Genomic DNA, 19,107 nt, shown 5'->3' with positions numbered 1-19,107 from the left:
TATATTAGGAGAAAATAGCACCAAAATGCTGACGAATTTTCATGGCAACTTGCTTTTTTTATTATAAAAAAATAATTTTAAAGAAAAACATAGAACATGAAAGTGAAACATTTCAATCAGTACAAAATGATTTACAAAGCATAAAACAAGATCAAGGATTGTTACAAATAAATAAGCTACTATTATGTAAACAATTGGAAGAATGGAGTGGAGAAATAAAACCTATCTTGCTGACAATTTCAAATTAATAAGCACCTTCCTTGCAGATTCCTGGAAATTGTCATTTCCCAACTGATGTGGAAATATGGAGAACCAAATTTAAGATTGCAAAAATGAGAAACTGAAATATAATGAAATTGATTTTTCTACCCTCCTTTGAGGCAGAGTAAGGCAAGAGCTTCAAGTGGCAGATGCTGGGGCAGGGGCAGTAGTGATATGTCAGGAGTTCAGGTTCCCCGCTTGATAGCACAGTAAGCGTAGGATTTGCTACAAAAACAAACAGCTCTGGATGGCTCTAACAAAGCCTCTGTCATCATTACTCAAGATGACCCTTCTGAAGACTCTTTCCAGCGTTGACAGAAGATATTGAACTTACAACCTTTACGCCTCTTGTTTTGCTGCCTATCTAGCGGCCCTCCCATTCTCCGACTTTTCAGACTGAGTGGATCAGCTCCAAACTCTTCCCTTTCTGATAGGCTGTCTCTGAGTTTGTTCGTGCCTATTTTTGCTTCATGTGAGCTTTGGCTGTGTTCTAGCCTGCTCTCAGCTACTGCCTTATCAGTCTGCCCATCAAGATCAGGAAGAGCCGAAGTCTGCAGCTGTCTGCTCTCCCCTGCCTGACTAACATCTAAACCTCTCTGCTCCTGGCTGCTTTCTGCAGTTGACTGCAAACCTTCACTTGGAGCTGACTCATTCCTGACATGATATCACCTCACCATTTCTCCTGAGCCCCCTGGCTGTGGCCTTCTAGGGGACAGAGGTTTATGTGCTACACGGAATGTTCTGACACCCCATAACTAACCTTCTGCCTTCACGTGTGGATGACACTATTCCATTGCCAGTATTGAAATAGGATTCAACAGCCAGCATCATTGGGGTGTCAGTGAACCTTTTCCATTTCTGGCAGCAAAATGCCTTCAGCCAACCCTGATCTATCACTCTATCTATCCGTAGGTATGTACAGAGCAAAATCAGTAAGCAGTGTGGGGTCAAAAAGATCATGAATTGTAAGCATTGTAAGGTCTATGACATTCATGTACAAAACTCAAATGTGTGCCAGATATACTTAGCGGTAATTCAAAACATTGGCAATGGGGGTGGGGGGCAAGCTATCATAATTTTCCTGGCTTTCCTATGACATGATGGAGAGTGAGAAAGTAAACTTCAGAGTTCTAAGCTCATAGAATCAAACTCTCTGAAAAATTCTAGACATTCTCAAAGAATTTCTCCATACCTGATGGGATTCCATCTGTGCCAACTTGTCTGCTGAGAGCCCCTGTATGTCTGAAATAAAAGCAGTGAGTTGCTTCAAACCAATAATTGGATGTGGACTGCAAATGGTGTGTTTGTTTGTGTGTGTGTGTGTGAAAGAGAGAGAGAGAGAGAGAGGAGGAGGAGGAGGGGGGCACAGCTCATACTTTTCTATAATAGTGCCTCTGTTTGCTGAGGTTATTAATTTTATTACTTTGAATTACTGTCACTCTTGGTCCTTAGAGTGTTTAAGGCAAGTTCTAACTCCCCACTCTCTTAAATATCAAAAGCATAGACATTAACACTGAAAAGAAAACACATGTCGTCCAAAACAACATGATTAATTCTCAAGAAGTAAATGCCAGCCCACCCAAAGGGATTTGGGGAACGCACGGCTGTCCCGTTTCGCAGCAAGAAGTCTGGAATCCTGCACTTTTACCATTTTAAAATTAGATTGCTTTATGCTGATTAGACATATGTTTGCAAATTGAATATGATTGCATCTTCAATATTGGCTCGCTAGGTGGGGACAGAGGCCATTCACTCCATGTTTACTACAGATATCTTGCCATTCATTCTGCTACCATCTGTGCTACGGATGCTGTAGAATTCCAAGTCTTTCGGATATTAGAGCTCCTGCGCATAGGAAAAATACTTTGGTGCTGTCTCCTAACACAGCATTTAGCACAAGACACAGGAGCAGTGTGGCTTCCATTGGTAGACTCTTCTGGTTAAGAAAATATCAGCATAGGACTAGGAGACTGGGAATTCTAATCTGATGCAACCATGAAAAGAGGGTGGTCTTTATTCCGGATCAGTTAATCTAGAACAAGTTTGTCTCTGGTTCCATCCATCATTGGGTCTTCCCACTGCTACCACGCAGCTCTCAGAACACTACCCCCAAGGGGATGTGGTCCCTGAGAGCTGCCCACCTCTGCTTTATAAAAAGAACATGTAACTGTTGTCAGCATGCAACAATCCTCATATAATTAGAATGCCTCTTAGGAATGAACCAAAAAGGAACCCAAGTAACTGTTGGGAGTCTGAAATTGTTACAAAACAGCCCCCCTGTTAAGTACATAAGAAGAGCATGCTGGATCAGACCAGTGGCCCGTCTAATCCAGAATCCTGTTCTCAACAGTGGTCAACCAGATGCTCGGGGGATTTCCACAAGCAGGACCTGAGTGTAACAGCGATTTATCGTCCTTTGGTTTTACAGCAACTGGTATTCAGAGGCATCATGCCTCTAGCAGTGGAAGTAGAACATAGGCCATCAGAAATAGTGGCCATTTGTACCCTTATCCTCTATGAATGTCTCATCCTCTTTTAAAGCCATCCAACTTGGCAGCCATCACTGTCTCTTGTGGAAGCAGTTTCCATCATTTATGTAACTTTTTTTTGTTGTTTACTTCAACGAAAAGCATTTGTTCATGTACTTAGACCAGACTCCTATGGGTAGTACCTAGGAGTAAGTTCCATTCAACTCAGTGGGATATACTTCTCAGTAAACACATGCAGGGTTGCACAAGTCCCTTTCTCCGTTGTAATCAATCAAAATATATGGAGACCAGTTCCCCATGGGTCAGTTCCATCTGCTAGTACCAGAAGTCCAGTAAGGTGGTGGCGGGAATTTATAATCCCATCCACATCAATAGAGCTTACTTCAGAAGGAAAGGGCCATAGCCCAGCAATAGAGTATCTTCTTTGAACACAGAAGGTTCCAGGTTGAACCCGTAGCCATCACCAGGTAAGGCTGATAATGTCTCTGCCTAGAATCCTGGAGAGTTGCTGCTAGTCATTGTAGACAGTATTGAGCTAGATGGTTTCAGGCAGTTTCCTGTGAGTCAGAGGAAATATGCTTAGGGATGGAGCATTCATGGGAAATATACCATTATTTCTCTTTCAAAAACGTAATGTCTAGCAAAGCTTACCCTCCCTCTAGAAATGCAGTTTGTCCCTTCTGTGCCCCTATGCATATATTGTGATACCACTGCTCAGACACTGAAACATCCATTGTGGTGCCTGCAGGTGCCAGTGCGCCTATTGCATGGCACTCTCTAAAGGCCTTAGTAAAATATTCCTCAAACATCCACAATGCATGAGGGATCTCAGATGGGAGTGTCCAGGAGCTGCCATCTAATTGCCCCATAATACTCTGGAGTTAGGGGATGCGGGTGGCGCTGTGGGTTAAACCACAGAGGCTAGGACTTGCTGATCCGAAGGTCGGAGGTTCGACTCCTCGCCACGGGGTGAGCTCCCGTTGCTTGGTCCCTGCTCCTGCCAACCTAGCAGTTTGAAAGCACGTCAAAGTGCAAGTAGATAAATAGGTTCCGCTCCAGCAGGAAGGTAAACGGTGTTTCCATGCGCTGCTCTGGTTCACCAGAAGCGGCTTAGTCATGCTGGCCACATGACCCGGAAGCTGTACGCTGGCTCCCTTGGCCAATAAAGCGAGATGAGCGCTGCAATCCCAGAGTCGGTCACGACTGGACCTAATGGTCAGGGGTCCCTTTACCTTTTTACTCCGGAGTTGATGCCATATTGGTGGCATTGTAGGAAATTAAATTGGTGGTGGCAACCTGACCCACCTGCCTGGCACTCAGCTGCTGCCTATGACTGGGTAAGTCCACCAGGGGAACTTATGGACACAGGATGGGGCCCAGCAGAAAGTACTGTCCTGAACCTCTCCATTCTACTGAGCAGCTTGCCTCCTGAAAAGATTCACACCCTCTGCTATCTCTGTTCTTTAAGAGTCTTTTGGCCTTTACTCTAATGAAGGAGAGCAGTTGGGAACCTGGATTGAGCCACCTTCCTGACATGCAGCACGCCACTCAGACCATGCAAAAGCAGGTAGTTGTGTTCTCTCTCATGTAATGCTCAGTTGAAGAAACGGTCTCCTCCATCCCCCTCTCCACCTGCCTTTCATATCCTAGGCACCCTGCCTCAATTCTGCAAAAGCAATTTCTCCCATTCACCCATGCTAGGCTCCATTTTCAAAACACGCCACAGGGAGGTCAGTGATCAGCGTAAAATACTTAAGAGGATCCCAAATTGCCTCCTGCCTCAGAACAAATTCAGGCTTTGAAGTAGATATCATGGCAACGGCTCATGATGGATATCCCTGCCCTCGCGACTCCAATCTAACACCGCCTGCATTTACTGGGGTGACATCAGCGTTAGGAAATGACAACAGCGTTGCAAACAGGGAGGGAGGGAAGGAAGGAAGGAGGAGAGGATGAGGGAATGATACTGCAGGCAACCCTCTGTTCTCAGTCATAACAATGTTGGAAGTTGAATTACTGGTGCTTTCCCATACCAAGATCCAGGCTGAGATACTCCAGAAAGATGGTTGCTTGCAATAGTTGATCAATTTAAGAGCGTAGGAAGAGCCCTGCTAAATCAGACCAATGGCCTATCTAGACCAGCATTCTGTTCTCCCAGATGTTAACCAGATGCTTCTGGAAACCCCATGAGAAGGGTAAAAGCTCAACAGCCTGCTCTCCTGTTTATCCCCAGCAACTGGTAATTGGAGGCAATCCTGAACTACAGAGCCAGTGTGGTGTAGTGGTTAAGAGCGGTGGACTCATAATCTGGTGAACTGGGTTCGCGTCTCCGTCCCTCCACAGCTGCTGGGTGACCTTGGGCCAGTCACACTTCTCTGAAGTCTCTCAGCCCCACTCACCTCACAGAGTGTTTGTTGTGGGGGAGGAAGGGAAAGGAGAATGTTAGCCGCTTTGAGACTCCTTCAGGTAGTGATAAAGTGGGATATCAAATCCAAGCTCTTCTTCTTCTCTTCTACAGTGGTACCTCAGTTTAAGAACAGTCCTGCTTAAGAACAATTCGGTTTACAAACTCTACAAAACCAGAAATAGTGTCTTAGTTTGAGAACTTTACCTCGGTCGAAGAACGGAATCCAAACAGTGGAAGGGCACCCGCGGTGGGAGGCCACATTAGGGAAAGCGTGCCTCGGTTTAAGAACAGTTTTGGTTTAAGAACGGACTTCCGGAACGGATTAAGTTCGTAAACCGAGGTACCACTGTAGCTGGAATGATTCAGCCTGAGGCAGTTTCCTTTGCCCATCTAGTCCAGCATCCTGTTCTCACAGTGGTCTGGGGAAACCCAGCCAGATGGGTGGGGTAAAAAGGTAAAGGGACCCCTGACCCGTGACCGACTCTGGGGTTGCGGTGCTCATCTCGCTTTATTGGCCGAGGGAGCCGGCGTACAGCTTCTGGGTCATGTGGCCAGCATGACTAAGCCGCTTTTGGCGAACCAGAGCAGCACACAGAAACGCCGTTTACATTCCCGCCAGAGTGGTACCTATTTATCTACTTGCACTTTGACGTACTTTCGAACTGCTAGGTTGGCAGGAGCAGGGACCGAGCAACGGGAGCTCACCCCGTCGCAGGGATTCGAACCGCCGACCTTCTGATCAGCAAGTCCTAGGCTCTGTGGTTTAACCCACAGCGCCACCCGTGTCCCTATGGGTGGGGTATAAATAATAAATTACTATTACATTATTATAGTCAACCAGATGCCCCAATGGGAAGTCCTTGAACCAGACCTGAGTGCATACTGCTTCCAACAGTGGAGGTGGAACATAGCCTTCATGGCTAGCAGCCACTGATAGACTTATTCTCCATGAATTGTTAAATCTTGCAGAAGTGAAGTCCATAGTTTAACTATGGAAGAATGCAGTTTCCTATGTGTTAAATCAGCCTTTGCCGTGCTGGTTCATAAGACTGAAGGCTCATGTATTCCAGCATCCTCTTCTCCCAGTGGCCAACTAGATGTCTCTGGGAAGCTCACATGAAGGATTTGAGGGCAACAGCACTCTCCCAACATGTGATTCCCAGCAACTGGTATACAGGGGCATTCTGCCTCCAGTAGTAGAGTATAACGTTTGTGGATAGTGGCTATTTATAGCCTCCTTCATGAGGGGTGGGTCAGTTTGAACCCACCCCTTCCTTTTTTTTTCTTAGGAAGGGGATGATGAGGCAGTGGGAAGTTTGGGACTGCACAGATGCATTGCCAGAGCCAATATGGTGTTCTCATACACAAGTCCTTCTCTCTTGCTGTTGGGAGGCTATTGCTGTGGCTATTGTCCACCAGGTAGGCCATCTATTCCTGGGCTTACCAAACACAACTTTGCTTACCTTCCTGAACCCTTCCCTTCCTAAGGGTTCGGTACAGGTAAAAAAAGTTCAGAAAGAAACACACAAAACAGGCAAACAGAATGACAACTGAAACATGCCCCAGTGATTGTTATCCCATCATCAAAATTTTGATCCAGTTTCCATAATCCAGTACTTGATTCACATATCCTGAAACTGTGCATGAACCAAAGCACAGCCATCATTTGAAATTTGCACTTCTCTGCATTTTGCAATGTGGTTCTCCAGCCAAAATGAATGGGCGATTAAATATACTGCTTTAGCTGTGTATGCTAGTTCTGTGTGCACTGTGAATGCAGAATTGAATCCCACCCCTTGCCCATCAGCTGACATCACCCTGTGTCATCAGCTGCTTCACAGGTAGGTGCGGTTTGGCTCCTGGACCAAACTGCACCCTCTAGTGGACCAAGATTGCCCCTCAGGGTGCAGGATCCCTGCCCTTCAACTAGATCAGCCCCAAACTCGGCCCTCCAGTTGTTTTGGGACTACAACTCCCACCACCCATAGCTAACAGGACCAGTGGTCAGGGATGATGGGAATTGTAGTCCCAAAACATCTGGAGGGCTGAGTTTGGGGGTGCCTGAGCTAGATGGACCAGAAGTTTGACATGATATAAGGCAGCTTTCTGTGTTCCTGTCCATCATGCCACACTTAGTTCTCAAAGCACATCCAGCAAACCTCTCTAAGACATGAAATGGACTGTGGCCTGGGCATCACATATCTGTGTCTGGGTCTTTTCTCTTTATGGCCCAATCCCTTCCAAGAATCTCTCATTTAAAAGGTGAGTGCATTCCAATAACACTGCCACACACACAGGCACACAAAAGAGGTTGCCAGGCAACGTGGCTCATGAAACAACCCCACCAGGATATGAAAGTACTGAGCAAGGCAGTTCATGGGCAAAGCAATTTAACGTTCGTAATGTTCCCTTTTGCCGTGTGCAACAATAACAATGCCTGCATGTATAATATATAGTTGCAAAATCCAAAAGAATCATTGCAGACTGTCAGGACCCTTGTTGCCTTTATCCAGAAACTGTTTCTGTGCACAGGGCGTTTGGAAGCAGTTGGGAAGGAGGGACAAAGGAAGGAAGGAAGAAAAGGTGGTTGAAAAGGAGGGTACAAAACAGAGCCAGTGAGGGTTGTGGCTGGGAGGGTTGTGGACTTGAGGGAATTCAAAGGGCCACATAAGGAGGCAAGGAGGGATGCATAACTGAGGTTCTCTACTCCTGGTGTAGAATATCAGGAGATGGAGCACATCTCAGGGGTAGAGTGCATGCTTTTCCTTCCATTAAGAAGGTCCCAGCTTCAATCTCTCTCACACGCAAAAAAAGATTGGGTAGGTGGTGATGGGAGAGACCGCCTGTCTGAAACCCTGGAAAACCACAGGCCACATGACTTGAAGACTGCAAGTCCCATCATCACCAGCTGGTGTGGCTGGCGTTCGGGGATGATGGAAGTTGTAGTTTGAGAAATATGTAAGTATAAAGATACCTGCCTACGTCTGTAAGAATTGGCTCATAGAATCCCCATTCCCAGGTAACGAAGGGGAACAAATTTGTTCAGTTCACATTTTCCTGTAGACTTACCAATTTTGCATTTGCTAAACTAGCAAGTGAACCAAAACGCAGCTACCTTTCAAAATCGTGAAGCTCTAAATTTTGTTATGCAGATTGCCAACCGGAGAGATTGCACAAAACGGCATATATTTGTGAAAAATAATATGCAAAGCTATATCGTATTAGGAAAGATTGGTTGCAGAAATGCTTACATTGGGCAGCATTGTCATATGAAAATGCATAATTTTGGGGAAATGCACATGGAATGTGCCTTCCTGAAAAGAAAGCATTGCACATTGATGCGGAAATACGGGGGAATGGAACTTACTGCTGGAAAAATGAGAAACCAAGAAAAACAAAAACGACAGATTCATCCATCCCTACTAATCTGCACTGTCTCTTTCAATCAGCTAGGATAGACATTAGGAGATTTGCCAGAACACCCTCCCTTGTGATTTTTGAGGCATTTCCTCCAAACCTCCACTTTTCCAGGCAAATAGCAGCCTGCAGCTTGTTTGCAGTGTTAAAAATTCTGCACCTGTTGATACTTTTTGTCTCTCAAAACTGTGAACATTTCTTTTCTTTTCTGTTTCTACTCCAGTTTGCAGTAAACACATACAAACCATGACACCAACCCTCATTCACCTCTTCCTGGCTGACGTCTGCCAGCAGTTCGGCATTATATTCTGGGCATGTCAGAACGTAATGCAGTGTAACAAGATGTGATATGTTGGATGAGACTTTATGTAGCAGAAAAAGGTTCCTGCGCTTTCCCCCTTTTTATTATTTACATTCCCAGAGAAGGTTATGTGCCACATGAGGTTTCTGCAGAGATAAATAGCTAACCTGAGCTGGCTGGCAGCTTCCCCAGAATCCAATAAGGACTCTTCTCAAAATGGTCACCTAATGCTTTGAAAGAGCTGGCCTTCGAACACAGCCTTGAAGGACCTCGGCCCATTAAGAGACCTTGTACAAGTTCCATGCAATATGCCTTGGGAAGACATTTGCATTGTTTAGGCAGCTATGAATTAGGGTATTGCAGAGGCAATTCTGACTTGGGTTGTCTCATTATCTGAGGTCATGATGAATCAGTAATACCATTTGAATGGCTAGTTCAGGCATGTATCTGAGCATCATATGTTTGCTGGGATAACTCAGTAAGGAGAGCATGAGACTCTTAAACTCTGGGTTGTGGGTTTGAGCCCCACATTGGGCAAACGATTCCTGCATTGCAGAGGGTTGGACTAGATGACTCTGGTAGTCTCTTCCAACTCTGCAATTCTTTGATTACGGTACAGAAGAGATGAGTGTGTTTTCACCATTCTGATCCTTTCCCCCATCCCAGGGTGAGCTTACCAGCATGCTCACCAAAGCATTACTTAGGGATAGGAGAGAAATTTGTTTTGTATGCTATGTGCAGGGGACCACTAACCCAATCTAACTCTCCCAGACTTGCTTGCAACTCCTTAGTCTGACAACACATCTCTCTGGATTGTGCAATACAGTTTTGGTTTACAAAAAAATGCACTTGAAAAAATATGCATATTTTATTTAAAATATGTTTGCAACAGCATGCGTGTCTTGCTGATTAACATATTGAAAAGCATGTTTGTTACATTAAAAAGTGGGTATGAAAAGCATATAATAGGATGGAATGGCATGCAAGGGGGTGGAACAGGATGGAACAGACTAATGTGCCAGTGAGAATGAAATGGAGTGGCAGGGATAGGAGAGACATTCATTTCAGTTTGCATTTTAATGCAAACTTACTCAGTTCACACCTTCTGAAACAACATGTGAAATAAAACCCAGCCATCCATAGAAATTTGCATTTATCTGAATTTTGCGATATAGATCTCTATCAAATGTTTACAAAAATGCGTACAATAGTTAAAAGTGTGCATAAAAATACATATACATAGAAATTATTTATATTGGGGAAAATTGCTTGCATACAAAAAATGGGTTTATTGGGAGAAATTCATGCTAAAATGCTGGATAATTTTCAGGAGGGTTTTTTTTAACAAAAAAGAAATCACAGATTGCTGCAGAATTGTGGGGAACTGAATTTAAGGTAGGAAAAATGAGAAACAAAGAGCACTGAAATTGACAGACCCTTCCATCCCTACCTCTGATCAAAAAGAAGAAGGCATCTACAAGCAGAAACAAGGCATCTCAATTAACATGCTTTGCTCCCCTCCCTCCCCACCCCTCTGAGAACAGATAAGGATTGTTAAGGCTTCAGTCATCAATTTTATTTTATTTTTTTAAGGCAGCATGTTGTATTTGGCTCAGTGCTATTTACAGCTGTTGTCCATTAGGGGCCCTCAGGAGTCCAATTCCAAGCCACAAATGCAGAAACCCATAAGTTTCGCTCAGCAATGAGACCAGAGAGCAGTTCTAAATCATCGTGAGGGGGAGAAGACGAAAGAGGGAGGGGGCAGCCAATGAAATCGCTGGGAAATAAGAAATATGATGCATATGATTCAGGAGTAGGCATTTGTACAGTCTGTTACTTCAAGCATAGCACAGACTATATAGGAGACTGGGGTTAGCCAATATGGTGCCCTCCAGATTTTGTTGAACTACAACTCCCATCAGCCCTGGCCAGAAAGGTCAATAGTCAGGGATGAGGAGAGATGTAACGAAGTGTCCTCCAGTTGTTGAACTGCAGCTCCCATTATCCCCAACCAGCACAGCAAATTAGCATCTGGAATGGACAGGTCAGGCCTGTGGAACATCTAGCCAAAGGTAGCTGATCAATTGTATGTTGTTAAATGCTGCTGAGCAACCCCATTGGGAAAGGCCTTCCAAATAGGGGGCGAATCTAGCAACTCAATGACAAAGCAATGACAAACCTAGACAGCACCTTAAAAAGCAGAGACATCACCTTGCCAACAAAGGTCCGTATAGTTAAAGCTATGGTTTTCCCAGTAGTGATGTATGGAAGTGAGAGCTGGACCATAAAGAAGGCTGATCACCGAAGAATTGATGCTTTTGAATTATGGTGCTGCAGGAGACTCTTGAGAGTCCCATGGACTGCAAGAAGATCAAACCTATCCATTCTGAAGGAAATCAGCCCTGAGTGCTCACTGAAAGGACAGATCCTGAAGCTGAGACTCCAATATTTTGGCCACCTCATGAGAAGAGAAGACTCCCTGGAAAAGACCCTGATGTTGGGAAAGATGGAGGGCACAAGGAGAAGGGGATGGCAGAGGATGAGATGGTTGGTCAGTGTTCTTGAAGCTACTAACATGAGTTTGACCAAACTGTGGGAGGCAGTGGAAGACAGGAGTGCCTGGCATGCTCTGGTCCATGGGGTCATGAAGAGGCAGACATGACTAAACGACTAAACTACAACTAGCAACTCATACAGAAACACCCAGTGAGTGCAAACTCTCCAGGCTTTGATAGATGAAGAGAGGCGCATGGTTCATATCAAGACCCCTTGGACATGCTTCCATCTCCTTTATGCTGGATTCATTTGTTCTGCAATCATCCCACACCGTTATAGACTATTTTGCCTCTGGCCCTGACATGTGGTCCTAGGAAGGGAATGTGACCCTTGAGCTGAAAACTGATTCTCTACCCTTGTGTGAGATGATTCCACAATCCATGGATGACAGTGAGATACACAGTAGCACCATGGTGTGACATAAAGGCAGCTTTTGCAACAGCGCTCTTGCTTTCGACTCTTCTTAAAAGAGAGAAGTATCGTTCCTACTTCGTCCTACTTCCCTTGGGGCCTCTTCCAAATCCAAACCCCACGAAGCAACTGAATGTAGCTTTACATTTTTCTGAAGTGATCTGGTTGAGCATGACAAAACAGTCTCAGAACCAGCGTGGTGCCATCAATTGTTTCCCCCCCCACACACACACAAAAAAAAGGGGGGGGGAACGATCTCTCATTGAGTGTCACACCAAATCATATAATTGTCAGATGGGTTGCCAGCTAGGGATCAAGATTGTCAACGCTCATCATTCTCAGAAAGAAGATATTTCATTCTCCTTCCACTTTTACTGGCAAACTTTGAAAGGGACTCGGAATCAGAAATGGCTGTTCATTACTCGAACAAACGAGTGCCTGGAATTGTGTTTGCAGCTGTGAGTAATGGTGTTTAAATTGAGACAGCGGATATGGGCCAGCACACACATTAATTTCTTTGTAAGGGGCCACATGTGCTGAAGTCTCACTGCTCCTGTAGTGGCCTCTGACTCTGATAGCCAGTACAAGGAGCTGTACGTGGAGAGCCCTCTTCTAGGCTGTGCTTTGCCCCCCCATTACCTAGCAGCTTTTCCTTGTTTATTATTATTATTTCCTTGTTTATTATTATTATTATTGTTAGAGATAATAGAGAAGGCTGGATCTAAGTAAGCAGTGGAAGGTATAAAGTAGTGTACCACTTCAAACTTGAGTTGGAGTAGCAACATTTTTGCATGCTTGCCTAGGTCAAAGAAGCCAGCTGACCTCACCGCAAGCAGAAAACTGGAATCGCAGGGGGTGTTTGGTTTGATTGCTGCTGATTTTACTGTTTTCACTTCTGTTCATCAAGTTTCTTTAAAAAAAATATTATAAATCTTTAAACCTGCGATTTCTTTCAATTATTTGTATTATAATTTAATCTGCTTTGAAAATTGCTTTTTATTGAAAGGTGGACATATATTTAAAATGCTTAGAAAGTTAAGCTGACTTTAATCTTTTAAAATATTTTAACCTTTGTATGTTTTAAAGTAGGCTTGTAAATTTTCAATGATTCTCTTGATTATTATTTTTTTGTATACTATAATGAACTGGTGTATAAATTTTATGAACTCTCTCTCTCTCTCTCTCTCTCACGCGCGCACACACACACACACACACACACACACACACGGTACATTTCCCCTGGCTGCACTAGTTCGGGTGAGGAATCTATGACCCACCAGATGTTATTGGACTACAACTCCCACCAGCCCCAACCAGCCTGGTCAGGGATGGTGGGAGTTGGAATCCAACAACATCTGGAGAGCCAAAGATCCCCACAGCAGCACATGCATTTGCAGTTTTCTTTCCTTGTAGGTTTTTTTGTGGGTTTTTTAAAACATGGGGGAACATTGGAAATGCTACTCCCCACCTGTACAGTCTCCAACTGGTACAATCCATTCTACAATCCCAGAACATGACCACATCATTCTACTGCATATGTACTAATACCCAAATCGCAGCATGGCCTATTATTCTCCCTTGCTTTTTCTGGTGGATGGTACTTTCCCCCCTTTCTCAGCTGCAGGCTAGAATATAGAAAGAATAAAGAATACAGCTGGTATGTTGTCAAATGTGATGCAAAGCCAAAATTGGTTGGAAGGCCTTGATTCTCTGCCAACATCTGTCTGTAGTGGCTGTCAGAAATCATGGCCACTACAGGCATATGTGTTTTTGCTGCATGCTTGTTTAACCTGACAGAGTAATGGAGAAAGCAGCTCTGGGTGTCAAAGCCACTGGTTCCTCCATTTCCTCCCTCCAACCACTTGAAAATTGCTGCGTGTTTTGGCAGACCAGTTAACAATTTTTCTGCCTGTGTTCTGTGCTAGATGCTGTATGGTTTTTAGTTGTATTTGTATTGCTTCTTTTATTTCTTGTATTTTATTCTATGGCATTTCAATTTGAATTCCATAGACACGCTGTGGACCACATGAACGAAGCCAGTGGACCACTGGTGCTCCAAAACAGAAAGCACTGTTCTTTTTCCACCCAGAAGAAAAGTCTCATGGGAAAGTCTCTTTTAGTGCCATTTTAGAATATAAAGCTCCCATGAGTTTATTGGGACAGATATACAGTCGTACCTTGGAAGTCAAACAGAATCCATATTCTGGAAGTCCATTTGACTTCCAAAACGTTCGGAAATCAAAGCGCGGCTTCTGATTGGCTGCAGGAAGCTCCCGCAGCCAATCGGAAGCCATGGAAGCCCGATTGGATGTTTGAGTTCCAAAGAATGTTCACAAACCGGAAAACTCACTTCTGGGTTTTGATTGTTCGGGAACCGATTTGTTCAGGAGCCAAGGTGTTTGGGGGATCCAAGTTATGACTGTACAGTGGTACCTCGGGTTAAGTACTTAATTCGTTCCGGAGGTCTATACTTAACCTGAGACTGTTCTTAACCTGAAGCACCACTTTAGCTAATGGGGCCTCCTGCTGCCGCCACGCTGCCGGAGCACAATTTCTGTTCTTATCCTGAAGCAAAGTTCTTAACCTGAAGCACTATTTCTGGGTTAGCGGAGTCTGTAACCTGAAGTGTATGTAACCTGAAGCGTATGTAACCTGAGGTACCACTGTATGTTAGTAGTAGTAGTAGTAGTAGTAGTAGTAGTAGTAATAGTTGAGAGGGAGAAGAACAGGAAAAAGCATTTTTTAAAAGAATACCCCTCCCACTGTGTTTTCTAGGTGACCGTCCTTATGTGGTGCTCATGGCAAGGGTCCACCCGGGTGAGAGCAATGCCAGCTGGGTAATGAAGGGGACACTTGAGTTCCTGCTCAGCAGTGACCCCATTGCAGATCTCCTGAGGCAATGCTTCATCTTCAAGGTCATCCCCATGCTGAATCCAGATGGAGTCATCAATGGCAAGTGAGTTGCATCGCTTGGGTTGCAGTTACTAGCAAGCAATTAAGCTGGCCATATTAAAAGGCCTATGGAGTTGTGAGTTCCAGCTACTGCATTCAGCAACAAGGGACATTCCTTATTAGGATGAGATATGTTAATGAGCAGTTGTAGTGGTATTTGGTCTGCCTGGTCGGCTGCCCTTGCTAAGCCTCTTAGCTTTTCAGCTCCCATATTCAAACCCTATATGATCCCTATTTTAACAGATTTTTTAATTATTATATATTTAAAATATTATATATTTCAACATTATTCAAACCACTGTCAGTGGTACACAACTTTGGGCCCTTCAAAAATCAAATATCTTTAATACGGTCAATGACCAGAAAGCAATTTATAAAAATGACATTATAAGTAGTATTGTGCTACAAATAGCAGTGGAGATATGGCCAATTCACAGAATTGGTGCTTATATTTATAACCAGGTTTCGGCTTTTAAGATTTTAAAAATTCAGTTCAAATGTCACTACTGTTTATTATCGTTCCTTCAATGTTTACAATTTGGACTCCGTTGCTGACATCATTGCTCGTCTTATTCTTTTTGCAATGTAACAGTACTTTGCCACAGGCCTGATGGTTTCGGGCTCTTTGTCAGCTAAGAGGTGTCTGATATAGGTGTCGTCTGTACTATGAGGTATTTTCCTCAGAATCGGCCCCTATCAGCTCTTTTCTTGAGTCTCGATAAAATGGGCAGTATAAGATGACATGCCCGATGGTTTCGATTTCGTTGCTGTTACAGGGACATAATCTTTGTTCAATCGGTATTTTGTTGTATCTTCCCTCTAGGAGAGCTGAAGGTAGAGCATTAAAGCGGGCCCTGGAAAATGCCCATCGGTGTTTAGCGTTGTGTAGACTGAACTTTGGGCCCTTGTCCAGTTGTGACTGGGAGCTGGTGATGCCTCTTGCCCTTGCCTAAATATAGAATGCATTTATCAATAGGATGGTTCTCCCAAGTTTGTATTTGATTAGGCTGTTCACCGAATAATGCATTTTCTGGGTAAATTAACTGTCTACATTTTAACCAATTAATCAGTTATTTAGCCAATTAACATAAATTTTACAGTAGTTCAGTGGAAGTGACATAGTGAGTGTATTTAATGAAGACAACAGTTTCTCTTGACTGATTAACACGGGGGGGGGGGAACCTCATTTGTTACTTGGGAAATTATCTTAAAACACATTGCTTGAGTCATGAGAGGCTGATCATTTACATCAGTGACATCAGTGCTGGAGAACCTTTCAAGGGATGGAAACTTGATTGATCATCAGGTTTTTTTCTTTAAAAAAATCCACATTTTTAAAAAACAATAAAATACCACCACCCCACCAGCTGTTAATGAGTTATTCAATCAGACTGAATGTTAAGTTGACTTAAGGCCACAATTCTATGGACAATTACTTCAGAGAAAAATTCTCATTAAACACAGTGAGTGTCTACTGCTTAGTAAGGATGAATAAGTTTGGAACCAGCTAAGTTTTGCTCTGAGTAGAACCATAGGAATGAATTGACAAGGTCCATTAATTTCAATGGGTCTGCTCTGAGTTGCATGGCCTCCAATATTTCACAGATAGAAGTATAGAATTGTTTGTAGTGCCCCAATCCTTGGGCCCAGGAACCGTGCCTGAGAAACTCAGTGGTTTATTTTTGTGTCGTGGTGGTCTGAATCTTGCTGGGACCAAATTGGCAGCTTAAGAAAAAACAAAACGTAAAGGAAAAAGAGAGAGAGAATAATTTTTTTAGCTGTACTTTATCGAGTTTTTTAAGTGAGTTCCCTTTGAAATAGAAAGGAGGGGCAAAGGTTTACCTTAGAGGGGCTTATTGGAAGCTTTGATTTTTTGGGTCTCTCCATATTTTTCAGAATGCTTCACTTCTCCTTCACACCTTTCACGCTGTGGCACTGATACAACAGCTGAAAGGGAAAGTAGCTCAGGATCCTATTGAATGAAATAATGGGATATTGCCCTGAGCTGGTTTTCAAATCTTTGTCTCTCTCTCTCTCTCTCTCTCTCTCTCTCTCTCTCTCTCTCTCTCTCTCTCTCTCTCTCACACACACACACACACACACACACACACACCTCACAGCCCCTGAGAAGTCGAGGGCCAGACAAACGCCTTTTGCTTTCCCAGCTTTCCATTATCACTGCACATAATTAAAATCTCCACTAGACACAGGCCTGGGGGAACACCTGACCTTTCTTGCAATTTCCAGTTGACTCTTGGAAAGAAGGGCGTTCCTTGAGGAGCAAAAGCGTTCCCTGCATTTCTATGACTGTATATCACAAGTGAGAGTTGCAGCAAAATGTGGCAATATGGAATCCTCCTGTTTCAGGTTCCTGTCAGCCAGCCATGCCCTTTTCCAGGATGCTCTATTCCATTTCCTCCTCTGGTCTCCCAGCCTCCCCCCCCCCCCGCCAGTCATTTTGTATTCTATATGCACTGGGCATACTCAGTCCCCATTAGGCTGCTGTGTTCTCGTTTTTGTCTCCTTAGCTGTGTATTTTCAGTCTGGATCCCAAACTGAATTAAGCTGATCTGGGATTTGTCCAGAATGATTTGAGTGTGTTAAACACTCATAGAACATGTGGTTGGTGTTGGTGCTACAGTGGCAAGGAAAAATATGTATAAAAGGAGAATTCCTGGATGCCAAGATCCAGGTTTGAAGCAAGTACTCTTTGGTGAGAGAGATTTAAAATCACAAAACATGTAGCAAGGTAAAGCAGGGAAATCTAAGCTGTTAGACCTTTGAAATATGCCCTTGTGAGTTCCTTCTAAGGTTTCCATCTTCCTCCAGCGTAGAAAAAAGACCACACGCTTGGTAAGATAAAAATGGTTTACTTACAAACTCTGAAAATGTCTGTTTCATGTGCTTTTCCATACAGCATTCAGAAAATTTGCACAGGCAGTAAAGCTTGACTTAATTACAGTGATAAAGTTTCTAAATTATTGGTACAGGAACACAAGATTGGCTTGTGAAAGCCATGTGGTCTTAGCTGCTGCAATTAGCATAGATTTCCTCACACACTGGTAGATTGAGGGGAACAAAGTCTTGTTTACCTAGTCCAGTGATGGCCAAACTTGGCCCTCCAGCTGTTTTGGGACTACAACTCCCATCTTCCCTAGCTAACAGGACCAGTAGTCAGGGATGATGGGAATTGTAGTCCCCAAAAAAGCTGGAGGGCCAAGTTTGGCCATCACTGACCTAGTCCCTCTGAAGGTGAGCTAAGCCTGGCAGGACAGCTTCCTCTGTGGTATTAACCCCTTCATGCATTAATTAGACATAAGCATCAGGCTGCTTATCCTGCAGCTGGGCAATGAGGAGCAGGGGCAGAAGGAGATGATGTGGGCAGTACACCAGAATAAGGCAGATGGCTTATCCTTGAAAAACTTTGAGGAATATTGCATCACCCCTTCTAGGTGAGGTGTTGTGGTGACCTGATGATTTCATGCCAAAGACATCTGCTCTGAATATTACCAGAATGTTCCTCTTGTGTTGCTGCTGTTGCTTTCTGGATGAGCTGACAAGGGACCGCACCAAGACCAGGAGTCAAATGATGAAAAGATAATGTTACAATGCCACACAGCCAATCAGGTTTGGCTATGCAGTGGCATTACTGAAAACGGCGTGATATGAAGGCAGCATAAATCAATAAGTCAACCTTTTGAAAGAGGTGCTGAAAAACCTCTGAAGAGAGAGGGAAGCTTTTTCCCCACCGCACCTCCTGAAAACATCGGCGACAAGCCAAGCAGTTTCAGTTCACCTTTCCTCCCTGTGTTCCAGAGCCCTTCCAGTCATGCTGCCTACTTTCTCCAACTCACTGTCTTTAAAGTGTTGGTATAAATTAATATCTTCTCCTTTCCTTTGAAAGCTCATAAAGAAGCCAGCCAGGACAATTCTGAACAAGATGATTATTCTGAGTATCCCCATTCGGATCTGACTTTTTAACGAGCAGAGTGATTTTGCATCTCGCACGCAGATGCCCCTATAAATCTCTTCCCCCCCTTCCCTTTAGTTGTGCTATTGATGCTGCTTCCGTCTACTTATCTCAGCATCTTTCTTGATTTAGAGAGGGATTCCCCCCTCCCCGCATTGCTTTGAAGTGGCTCGTTCTGCAAGTGCCAAAGCCTTCCTGCTCAGTCAGAGAGATAAGGCACCAATATGTGGCATTTAGAAAGGGTTCCTGCCAGCAGCCTAGACGTCGGCTGCCACATCAGTGTACACCCTGCCCAGTTGAGGAGAGCTCTCATCCCAACAGGACCTTCCCTGATCATGCTCCA

General features: G+C 44.0%; 1 protein-coding gene across 4 annotated transcripts in view; it reads left to right on the top strand.

Moving 5' to 3' along the window:
- AGBL1 (AGBL carboxypeptidase 1) overlaps nt 1-19,107 on the top strand; it is a 411,962-nt gene that overhangs the window by 137,167 nt on the left and 255,688 nt on the right. For all 4 annotated transcript variants that reach the window (XM_081838750.1, XM_081838751.1, XM_081838753.1 and 1 more), the window contains one exon: nt 14,618-14,798. In XM_081838750.1, coding sequence (XP_081694876.1) covers nt 14,618-14,798 — 181 coding nt within the window. The remainder of the gene's footprint in view (nt 1-14,617; nt 14,799-19,107) is intronic.

This window comes from Podarcis erhardii (assembly GCF_964252035.2).
Source record: "Podarcis erhardii genome assembly, chromosome: 14".
NCBI classification, from domain to species: Eukaryota; Metazoa; Chordata; class Lepidosauria; order Squamata; family Lacertidae; genus Podarcis; species Podarcis erhardii.
The sequence above is the reverse complement of the archived record's forward strand: the minus strand, read 5'-3'. Positions and strand labels throughout refer to the sequence as shown.